This window comes from Mercenaria mercenaria, chromosome 16 (assembly GCF_021730395.1).
Source record: "Mercenaria mercenaria strain notata chromosome 16, MADL_Memer_1, whole genome shotgun sequence".
In the NCBI taxonomy this organism is placed as follows: Eukaryota; Metazoa; Mollusca; class Bivalvia; order Venerida; family Veneridae; genus Mercenaria; species Mercenaria mercenaria.
Genome location: NC_069376.1, coordinates 62,366,488 through 62,379,321, shown reverse-complemented (window position 1 = coordinate 62,379,321; position 12,834 = coordinate 62,366,488). Strand labels below are relative to the sequence as shown.

Below are 12,834 nucleotides of genomic sequence, written 5' to 3'. Positions count from 1 at the left end.
TTCTAAAAAGGTTAAAGTAAATGCACCATAAAGTTTCCAAAATAAAAGTTGAGCTGTGAGATCAAGATCATTGAAATTGTAAAAGCTTTTGATATTTAAAGTTCAGTTAAAGTAAACTTCTGCCGCAAATGTTCAGGTTTGGTACATTTACGACATGCGACTGAGTAATGCTCAAAACAGGTCATTATGAAGAGTAATGCTCAAAACAGGTCAATGAACTTTTATCTTTCAATCAAGCTAAACACTTAATAAAACAAGCGATAAACTATTCATAACAAATTTCACTGATTTCACGATGTATTGGAAGCATTTTTCTTGGTATTGTTATTGTTAGTTTCCCTTCAACATTACTTAAATACCTGTAATATTATCAAATAAATAATGAAACCAAACGTAAACTGACGACTTTGATACATTTTATCACCACTTATAGAAATTTTAGAAGTCTTCTTTCTGTTTAAGGTATACTTTGTTGCCTACTTTAATATCTTTCGTTGGATTTAGAGTCACATTGACAAACAATTTAGTTATATGGCGACTTTTCCAGACTTGGTGGTTGAAGAAGATCCTAGGTGCCCCTATAAGCATTGTGTCATGTTTGTGCGGGTACTTGAATAGAATTACCAACCTTCCATAAGCCTGTTGACTTGTTATATAAATCAGACTTGATCCCAATTACATCAGTATTTAACAATCACTTGATCCCAATTACATCAGTATTTAACAATCAATTACAAATCATTCTTCTTTCACAGCACAAACTGTGACGGTGGTAAAATGGTTGCTTGCTGTCTTACTATTACAATTTCGTGCTTGTATTAATCAGCAGAACGCGTCTGCCCTTTTTTTTTGGATGGAAACACCTACACATGTCCCTAGTAAAGTACAAATTACTTTGCAGTATTACAACTGAATTCAGCTAAAATCCTGAATTACGTAGACTAATAGATGTGGTAATAATACACATAATATTTCTTGTGAGATACGTTAATAAGAATGCATAAATGTTGGGTAAAAAATGCAACAACATACACGGGCTCTGGATTATGGATAGAATTCTGTAACGATTTGCACAGAAAAAAATGTGAATGCAACAATACAATGCAAAGGTGATTTGTGTACAAATCGCAACATTTTGCATATGTTCGGGTAACGTATTGCAACAACATATATATATATATCTGGGATAACGTATTGCTACAGTATGCATTTATTCGGGATAATATATTGTAACAGTTGGTATATATCCAGGGTACTACAGTGCAGCAATATGCAAACACTCAGAGTAACCTATTGCAACAGTATGCATAGTTCTTGGTCAAGAATACAACCGTGGCAAATAATGCAGCAATATGCACTTATTCAGGGAAACATATCGTTACAATATGCGGAAAGACTTGGCAAAGAATGCAACAATATGAAATATTTATGGTAAATAATGCAAAAATATACAATGATTTTAGGTAGAGTCCAGACTGTGTATACTCGGATCTATTTGTCAAGACACAGAATTTGTAAAGAATAATTGAAATTGGATGAAAATATCACTTGTATCTAAAGCTTACGTAACTTACGTAACGATGCACATATATAACCAAGCATAGAATTATCTATAGACTAAAAAACCTAAATAGCGGATTGCAGATAACTGATAAATTGCATTTAGTTTTTCCTTCCTTTAGATTGTATTTCTTTATTAATTTCATCCCAAACTGCTTATCAATCAACGCATTCTTGCACCTATTGTTATTGTTATTACTTACATTAACAATTGAATATGCATATTTATTAAATGTATGTGCAGTCATGCAAAAATATTGTATTTGCAAATCAATATGCAAGGCAGTTAGGCAGCAAATACACAACGACCGAGCAATAAAATTCGCTGACTATACATCACTTGACCCCCGCGACTGTAAGTTCGAAATCTCACTTTTGGTGTAGAAATCTTTCATGTAAGGATACCATCCAGCTAGTGTACGGAAGGTCAATGGTTCCACCCAGGTGCACGTCCGAGATTACATAAGGTCCAGTGGAGAACCTTTTGCCTTCCATCACATTAAAAAGTTGAACTCGCTTTATATCTATAATTGCGCTGGTGTGACGTTAAACCAAACAAAAACTATTAATGAGGTAAATCACGTACATAGTTTTAAGGTTGAAACTGTTTCTTAAACAATATAAATTGAAATGCTTGTATGTAAAAATATTTAGTCTAAACAAACTTAATAAACTAGTTTTGATATCCACATGTATAGTTTATTTTGTTCTTGATTCTAAATGCCTGGAGCAACCAAATTATTAATGTGTTAACTGTAAACACATCTAATTTATTTATTTGATGATTAACCAGAATTTAAGTATGCAAATGCTACAATATTACTGACAAGTGGTAATATTTTAATTACAAATTACGATTGTTTACACTGTTATTATCAAGATTAAAGTGCACACGATGGACAGTTTAAACTGACCTATCAATGTCAGAATCCAAGCAAGTCATCCATCTTGACTAAAGGACATTCCCTGACAGAAAGTGATTCAAGAATTACAGATATTGATGTAAATGCTACTTGATTTTATTTTGCATTATAATGACATTACACAATTTTAGTGTCCAAATGTGAATAACGCTTCTTACCTGTTTCTTCAAAGTTTAACACACGAGTTTCAATGATTTATACACTACATGCAAAAGCATGATGCTTAGCAAAGATGCCTAAAATTACAATTTTACAAACATTTTTAAAAATAAAGCATAGAATTTTATAACAATAAAAGTTGATTAAAAATTAGTATTTTCAAGAAAATATCTATTTATAACTACATAAGAACATTTTACAAACTCAAAACTAAAATCGATGTAGCTGAATGTATTTCAATAATTATGTGGCGTTGTAATATCATGCTTATTTAAAAATATCAAAGATGACTGCGGGGCTGTTGTTACGGTTACCAAATTATTTGGTCAATTTTATAAACTATTCGATTACTTCAAATAATGTCGTTTCAATGATATCTATTTTTATTACTTTTTTACTGAAATGAATCTGAGAAAATTATTACACGATAAAGAGAAAACACCTTAACTTGTAGTATATCATCACCTTAAAGCGGATTTTTCGTGTTGCTCTCAAACATTTCATTATCAAACACATAACTAAATAAATCGGTGTTGGTAAATAAACCCTCACAAGATCAGGCATACTTTCATCTCGGTTAGGTCATACATTATCAATACCGATAATGTCAATTTGTTTATTGATTTTCAAAAATTTTCTATGAACTTGAAACGACCTTATAAGTTTAAACTATAAAACACATCTCATTTCATATTTTTCTAACCTTAATATTTGGCTGAGCGATACATTTCTTAACATTAACGGCTCACTCTTAGGCAAAACTGTTAAGCGGTATAGTAGATTTATTGTAGTTCTGGTGTAATTGTATTCGTATTAATAGCTCATTACACAAATTTAACAGTTTTGTGATTAAAAGGAATGTATCTAAATCATAATATAAAATTGTTGTAACTATTTATAACATTCTTATCGTATTTCAGTTTGTATTCTGTACTCTTTTACAGATCTGATTCAAATATCAAAGAAGCATAACAACTGTTCCATTTTTGAAGGTTTCTCGTTTGCCTTTAGGCATTAGCAACATATCTTGTTTTGCATCTGTGGAGGGTCTTCATTTATGGCGATTTTAAAACGTGAAAATGTGTGTGTTAGGATAGATAATGACTAGTTAGGTGAAATTGACATGTCTTGGAGATTTATCAAGTATTTCGCTAGCTTGTTGAAGAGACATTGTATATATATCAAATGACAAGACAACTGCAACCTGCTATTTACATAATGAAATTTAATACATTACTAAATACTTAATGTATTCGCTCCTATAAATGATTGTATTCACGCCTGAAATTAATATGATATGTGTATACATTAATGTATTCTTACCTTTGAGGAGTACTCCATTTCATCAAGAGAGAGCATTATGATTTCACTTTAAACACTTTAAATCAACCAATGCATTTATCACTTATGCACAATAAAACATGTGACATTAATGTGTTTATCCTTCTATGAAATAACACATACTTTTAAATTTTAAAATTCCTTAAAATATGAAATTTCACACGTTGTTGACACTTGTGCGACATAAATGCAAAAATTTAATAAAGGTTTTGTTACTTTTTACAAATTAAAAAACAAACTAGGTATTACTGTCAGCTGTTTAATGTATTACTACACAGGTAGATCAGTGTGGCGTGACCGTATTTACAAATGTTTTAGTTAAACTATTTTACTATTTTACCATATATAGATGTACTGACTAACGTCTTAGGGATGGTTAATATTTATGCAAATCGATAGTATCTTTGTAAAAGCGGATTATTTTTTATTAGACTGGCCCTTCAAATATTTAAAATATTTCCAATATCAAGTTACTCAAAAATCATCTCCTGTTTTGGTAAATAAAGATAAACCCTTTAAAAGACTGATAATAAGAACATAAATTTCTTATAACCGAACTCGTAATTTCAAATTATCATTATAACCTCAAGTTTATGCGTCAACCAATATATTTGATTCCGATAATAGAATTAAGATAGTTTCAAAAAGGTAAAAAAATGCTGACCGCTATGTGTCAATAGTGACGCAACAATTTAAAACGGATACGAAACATGCTTTAATATGAGAAATATTTGCAACATATGGACATGAAATAGTATGAATTACACCAATCAGATACGTTCTAAGTCATACTTAAACTCAATGATATATGGGAGATTGATAAACAGTGTGTAATTAAATGCATACCGAATCTCTCAAAATCACGATTTTTTGCGATGATTTGCAATGTAAATGACACTTGACAAACTTATGTGAAACAGAGAAGATGTAGTTATAACTACTACTCTCTTTATTCGTCATTAGATTGTCCTTTACCCTGCACCTTCGTCATTAATTAGTTGGCTCAATTCCTTTTGATCCTACATTTTCATGTATATTAACTGAGCTGTTTTAGAAGTTTGTCAGTTTATCATAGTTGGAAAATCCTAATTTCAGAAAGTAAACATTTTCATATGTAACTAAACTTTCTTTGCCAATTAACTACTTGTATTTGATTTTTCTTTGTTTACTTTGCTATTGCTTATGTGTGTGTGTTTTGCAGGACAACCTGCTTTTCTACCTCGGTAGCCTAGTGGTAGAGCGTCCGCTTCGAGTGCGGGAGGCCGTGGGTTCGATCCCCGGCCGCGTCATACCAAAGACGTAAAAAATGGTACTAGCTTGGCGCTCAGCATTAAGAGGATAGTGCTAGGACTGGTCAGCCCGTTATCAGTATAAAGTGACTGGGTGGGGTATCATGCCACGTGTCTACGGCGTGATATTCTAGTGAGGCAGCACAATAAAGTTGGGCATTGTGCTCACTGCTAGAAGTAGACACCGTCGTTTATATGACTGAAAAATTGTTGAAAAAGACGTTAAACCCGAACAAACACACACACACATTAAGAATATTATTGATTAATTATTAATAAACTGCAATATCATAAAAAATGTCAAATTTTCTTGGTATATGTTTATATTTGGCAGAAATTGCAACACAGAACTGTTTATTTTTCTCTTATTTTCTCTTTTTTTGCAAGTAATTGATGGTCTCCGTTTGTTTAATCAAAGATATGCGTATACGGATTCTTTGTAAATAAAACCCATATAAAAGTGTTTAATTCCGCTTGTCCTTCAAGCACGGCTGACAAAATTATACAATGCGTCGGTTTACAACTGAAACTGAATAATTTGATTAAAAGCCTATTTTATACAATGACATATTCAATGGCGTTGTACATAATAACAATATTAATAATGACAATAATAATAATAACAATAATGACAGCCTTATTTTAACAAACAGTCATGACCGCACCCCTCCCCTTGAGGTCATTTTACCCCTATTGAGAATACCAGTGCTTAAAGCATCACATGGTACGCCCAGACGGGCTGCATATAGAGGTTCAAACCCCCGGTAAATAGTGCCATCATATACTATCTAAAAATACATACTACACACTACCCTATCCATAAAGCCAGCACCAACAAGTGCGTTTAATTAAACAAACCTTCGAAATATGAATGTTGAAATGTAAAACCTTTTACACGAATTTAAAAATTATCACCTGCTGTTTTCGCCTAATAAACAGTTATCAAAAAATCTAAAACAATGCCACGAAATCTCTGAAATACAGTGTCTTAAGATTTTTTTTAATATGTCAAGTGATTTACTTTTGCGTATTTCTGACGGCAGTTCATTCCAAAGTTTTGGACCAGTAGTACAGAAACTTCTATCATTGAGTGTTTTGCACTTATTGTATAAAACAACATAACGACATTCAGAATTTTCTGACGATCTCAAATCTTTTCTACTAGGAATATACTCTGTAAGCAATTCTGTTAAATACATAGGTGCTCTGCCAGTGTCACAGCTATACATGAATGAAAGTATCTTGAACTCAATTCTTGCTTTCACCGGCAACCAATGTAAGTAATACAATGCTTGTTTAGAACTGTCAAATTTCCTTCTGTTAAGGACAAGTTTTACGCACATGTTTTGAATACGTTGCATCTTACGCACCTCAAAGTAAGCTACCCCATACAGTATGACATTGCAATAATCCAGCTGTGAGATAACTAGAGACAAAACTAAAACTTCAGTGCCTGCTTTTGTTAAATATTTTCGGATGTTCTTAATTCGTAGGTAATTCAACATGGCTGTACGACATTTGCGATTTACGTGATCTTTAAAGTTCAATGTTTTGTCCAGAAATGCACCGAGATATCTAATTGTGATTACAGACGTGTAAGTGGTAACATACCAAACTCACCTTCGTTTAATTTGTAAAAGTACTAGCAAAAGCCAAAATACCGCAACATTTGAGGGGATACCCATCCATGTCATCTGTGCGAAAACAACAATGTCTTTTTTCAATAGTATACGAGTTCGTTAAGAAAAAAAAAAGCAATTTATCTTTCAACAGAACAACAACATTAAAAAAAACTTTTTGCACCCGTTGTCTGATTTCATTCACATCGTCTTGTCTATACGTAATGTCAACTGAACGTTTTAATGTTTAGCTATTCATCGAAATAGTGTTGCTATTTCTTAAGAGTATTGCAATTTCTGCTGTTAATTCTGAATACTTTCATGATAAAAGTTATTGAACGCTCTTTTTAAAAAGCTTTGATGTGCGTTTTTGCAGGATGCATTTCCCTGAAATACACATACATACTTTATGGAAGAGTCATACTGTTAGGCTTTTTGATTTAAGACCTGTTGTGCAACAACACAATACAATATAATATTATACAATAAAGTTTCTTCCATATGATCACATGTGTGGAACAAAATTGTAGGAATTACTCCTCTGTTTGTTGAAATACCATGTGCTTCACTGCAAACATTTTAGCAGCAGTGATCTAGTTAATATAACTAATAATTTTGTGGTTTGCCTCATTCGCCTGATTAAAATCTTATACCATGTATTACCTGCTCTTGTATTTTAATATCTACAAACTTTACGTGCATTGTTAGTATATCCTTTAATATGAATCATTTCAAAATAACGTATCTGCTTTGTGTTAGGTTTATATTTCAGGAGATTAGTCTTTGGCAGGTAGTAATGCAAAACATATGATTCATAATATCTTAACAAATCTGCATCTGAAATGAAGTGCGTATCAGGTCACCATAGCATTTGTACAACATTAACATTTGATACATAGCCACGAATGAAAATATTCAGAAGTCTCTTAAACTGAGACCTCCTCACACGAGAAAGGCGTGTAAAAATGCCTCATCTGCTCTCTTCTTATATACTTTTACTTTGAAAAATATTAACGGCCAGTATAGAGCAAGTTAAAGCAAAGCTCAGACAGAAATTACTATGATATATCCGAAATAACTAATAGCTAAAGAAAGCCTGACAATCAAATTTTCTCAAATGAAACAAAAATCAAAGAAGCAATGGAGATCTGACAGCGGAGGAGATACATCCTACTCCAGTCATGTTACATGGCAAATACTTAAAATTCAATGCAGGCTGTCAAACATGCTTTATTATGATGAGTAATTCGGTTCAAAAATAATATGCTTCCGTGGTGTGGTTGAAAAACATCTAACGCATATAGACCCGGATCTATCCATTAGGTTGTATGCTTTAATCGCCAGAATGCATTCTGTACGGTGTTTATTGTATGAAACAAGAAGGAGTTGAATCAGCGACCTTAAACCTCAAGGTAAATAATTGCTCCATAGAAAAGAACCGATGCTTTACGAATAACCTAAAGCTTGGAAACAATCTACATTTGTATTTAGTCGCGAGCAAGTTGTTTTATGAGATGTTAAACCATTCGCTTAATTAAAATCTTAAACAGTGGGAGTGATGTAAGCTATTGTGATTTGTACTCCTTTATTTTTGCATCTACAAATTTTACGTGCATTGTTCCTTTATCCCAACAAATCAACTAGAACAAACGATAGCTGCTTTGTGTTAACTTGAAGCGTTTTTTGAGGAGACCCATTTTCTGGCAGGTAGTAATGTAAGAACATGATATACAATATCTTATCCAGTTTTCAAACCGGATCTCAGCCTACGCATTCTGAAGACCATACCTGGTGCTCTTAATATTTACAATAATTTTGATAATTCACCGACTTTGATAATTCACTGGTTTTTATGTGTACATCGGTTATAAAAAGAAAAAAATTACAACGGGTATTAAAGATGTGGTCAAAGATATGGTACTGATGCAGTTGTTTGTTTGAGGGCGGTATATAGTATGTAACTGAAATAATCCTAACAAAAATTTTAATTACTGACATAGTTCTAACAAAGCTGACAAAAAGCAGATTGTAGGACTATTTGTGTAGCAATGCTGAACATTGTTGCTTTGATGTGTCTTTTTGCTTTTAGTTACTTTGCTTCGCCTATTCAGTCGTGTACTATATTAAGAGAATTTACTGGTTTTCTCATTTGTCTGTAAAACTTAAATTACTACACCTGTTTATTTATACCTACAAAAGCATGTGCATCATTTTGTATATCCTATTAATTCACTCAGCAAAAAGCATATGTTCATTTGTCAAGCGTTCATTTGAAGTTTAGTCAGAGGCAGGTAGCTGAATTTAGAAACCATTATAACATAAAACATAATTTATAACGTATACGTATAGTAGTCGCAACTTGACCGCGATGGTTGACCTTAGGCTGATTATTCATTTAGATTATTTCATTGTAGCAAATAAGGGGTGCTAAGGGAAGCCGTGTATTGTTCAGAGTATGGAATTAGTTTGTGTACAGTGCACTATCAAAGTATATATACTTAAATTTGATCAGTTAAAAGTTTCCAGTACACTAATTTATGTTTACATTAATTTATATTTCCATTTTCTCGTGCTGCTCATGTTTTTACACCACTGAAGTAAATCTATGTATAGGATAGACAACGAGTGCCGTTGTCTACGGGATATATACAACGAGCAAAGCGAGTTGTATATATCCCGTAGACAACGGCACGAGTTGTCTATCCGACTTAGACCACGTGACATAAAAACTGCAATTATTGAAAACTCTCCCACGCGTTCTATAGAAATTAGGATTAACGTGTTTTTATAAGAGTAATATCATCTTGTACCGTTAGCGCTTAATTGTCAGTAGGGCATATGAAAGAATGCAGGTTATTTGTATAAATTCAGTTTTATTCAAATACTCGATTTACTAAGATTTAACGTTCATTAACACTTTGAGTCATTTGCAATCACAAAATTAATGCTAAACAGTTAAATATGGATTTCTCAAAAATACTCAAAATTGGACTGCATGCTGAACAATTAGTTTTTGTGAGGAGTTTGCATGTTGGCGAAACACGATGACAGATACGTTGATTCGTTGATTCAAGAAGATAGCCAGGTTATTTATTTATTTATTTAGTTAGTTAGTTCTTTTTTTATTTGTTTACTTTGTTTATCAGGATATAGTTAGTGCGTAGATGCTCGTAGGACTACGAATACCTTTTACTATATCGCGCCCTTCTTGTAAGAATGATGTAGTTGTTTTAATTTCTAACTGGGCCAAGTTGTTCGAAACATTAACGGACTGTAATTTAGTTTAGTTTAGTTTATACTAATTTGTTTTAGCTCGATTTTGATGAAAGCTTTAACTGTTTAAGCTTATTGTAACCACTCTCGAGTCCGTTTCCTATGAAAACTAGTACTGGGTCATATGAAAAGTCATGGTCGAGACCCCAATGATGCTCGAACCCACGATCACTTCATTAAGCTGTTAAACTAGCCGCCTGTAAAATTTCTATTTATGATACTAGTCTTGGTGGGCGGGAAACACTAGTATGATGTTTTAATTTTACTGTAAAGATGGTTTAGTGTTTATAATCCTTAACAAGTGCATTTGATTTTCTAAGTTTTCTAAACTGTCGAAATCTACTGATAAAGTCAACCGGCCGTTAACTCAATCGCCTGTTAAAGTTTCGAACAACTGGATCCAGTTGATTGCAAATGTAAGGATCGTGCTGACATGTCTTTTTTTATAACAAGTGAACATAAAAAGTTACAACTGTTGGAAACGTTTCAGTGAATGTGTAAATTACGTTCTACACTACAAATATGTAGTTTATTGTAATTCATTTTTATTAATATCTTATAACATGGGGTCATTTTTACAATATTAATATTTAGACGTTGTCAACTGAATTTACCTCCAAGTCAGTCTTATTTTTTATCCCATTGATAACTGGTGAGAATATTGCAAGGTCATTTAACTCCGGCGTTAGCCTGTATTGTTAGATGGTAAACTGACAGGAAATTCACGCATTTTTTGCCCAAGTTTACCCCGATATATATACAACGCTACTGTTGTATATGAAATATAGACGGGTACAAGTCTGCTTTGCGATTGGCTATTTACGGATTATCGTGGTCTAAATCACGATAAATGTACGTAAAATTTGAATGTATCAATGCAAAAAGATGAAGCGTACACACCTTTTCAATAATAGGTTGTGCCTCATTATGTATTATAATACAAATGTCAACCATCGGGGTCAAGTTGCGTCTACTATACACGATTTGTGTAATGAATCCCTCACTTTCCTTTACGTAATAGAAGTTTTATGGATCTGAAATAACTTTAATAATATTTGCTTGATTATATTTATTTGACATAAACCATCAAAGGCTTATCTATGAATGTAAATCAAAGTATTTACTAGATAATCAATATAACTTGTGAGGTCAGTCAACAACTATGTGTGCGGCATATTTACTCTTCTGAGGAGTAACAGTTCTCTATATTGTCAGATTCTTTAACCTTTACCCTGCTAAATTTCTGAAATGGACTGGTCTATCATTAAATTTTGGCAATACCACTTATTATTCAAAGGGGTGTTCACTGAAAATTTACTGACTGAATAGCAACAGTGCAGACCATGATTAGCCTGCACAGATGTGCAGGTTGATCTTGGTCTACACTGGACACAAAGGCACAACCAATTGCCGCCAGCAGGCTAAAGGTTAAGCTAGTATACAAATTTATGTTGCAGTTTTTTGTATCAAATACAAAACTATGTTGCAGTTTATACTATGGTTCAGTGTAAAATACTTAAAGATGTTGGTGTATTGACATTTTTCTAAAGAATTTGCCAGTTCAAATGCATGTTATTGTCTACAATTACATAAATGTCTTTATTTTATGTTTTTCGGTGGTTTATCGAAATATAACGGTGAATTATATCATGATAAACTCACTGGCCACTCAGTGAAAATTATCAAATCTGATACCCGGATTAATGTCAAAAAGTTTACCGAGCGTACTGAAAGCCGGAAACAATATGACGATGACGTCTTTAAAATGACGTCATCTTTGCGGTGCTTCCTGATAAAATTTCCCGCAAATTTCGACATTTTATTGAAATAAACACAACAAAAGTAGAGTTTTAGACATAAAATAAACAGAAAAATTGTTGGTATCGATGTAATATCACGGTAATTTCACTCGTGAACACCAAAAGTTGTTATTTTCACTCGTGGCTGCGCCACTCGTGAAAATATCACTTCTGGTGCCCACTCGGTGAAATTATAACGTGATATTACACCGAAACCAACAATTATCCTCTATATCTCATCTGGTAAATAATTAATGATTTTATTGAAAGTGTATGATTTAAGCGGAAAGTTGAAGGACTCGTAAGAGGTGTCACAACATGTTTAGAAAAGAATTACATACGTTAAGTATTGACTCAAAGATATACAAGGCACATTTCTATAGGACAGTCAATAAATTTATTTTGCTAGAATATTTTGTCACAAGATAAAAACTTAAAAAATAAGAAATCCTCAACAAATGTCTTTAACGTGGCTAGATGTAAAAGCTAACCGAAATTCATCACATGGTATGATGTTTGAAAATGATATAAATGAAAAAGGCTTTACGGAAATTATTGTAATGAACTTATAAAATGGCGAACTGCATACTGTATGGAATTTCCTTATGATTCAACAGGAAGATTAGTAATTCTAACACTTTATATGATTAAACACCAAGTATGCACATCAATAATAAATCTGATATAAAAGTTATCTTCCAATTCACGTAGGATATTTTCCTGAAAAAAAAATATTGCATGCAGTGAAGATTAATTTTTGTCTCCATTTTCTTAAAAGGACTGGATTCCAGCTTTTGGCTAAAATGATCGAAGTTTGGTCATGCTATGAACATTAGAACATGAGGTTTTGTTTCTATATTAATCAAGAAAA

At 32.6% G+C, this 12,834-nt stretch overlaps 1 protein-coding gene across 10 annotated transcripts in view; it reads right to left on the bottom strand.

Moving 5' to 3' along the window:
* The window catches only part of LOC123540352 (uncharacterized), a 103,039-nt gene that overhangs the window by 61,471 nt on the left and 28,734 nt on the right, over positions 1-12,834 (bottom strand). Inside the window, exon 1 of one of the 10 annotated variants that reach the window (XM_053527244.1) lies at positions 3,966-4,240. The exons of the other annotated variants lie outside the window; for them this stretch is intronic. Within the exon in view, the coding sequence (XP_053383219.1) occupies positions 3,966-4,001 (36 nt within the window). The 5' untranslated portion in view covers positions 4,002-4,240. Of the gene's footprint in view, positions 1-3,965; positions 4,241-12,834 lie in introns of those variants that run through there. 10 annotated transcript variants of the gene reach the window in all.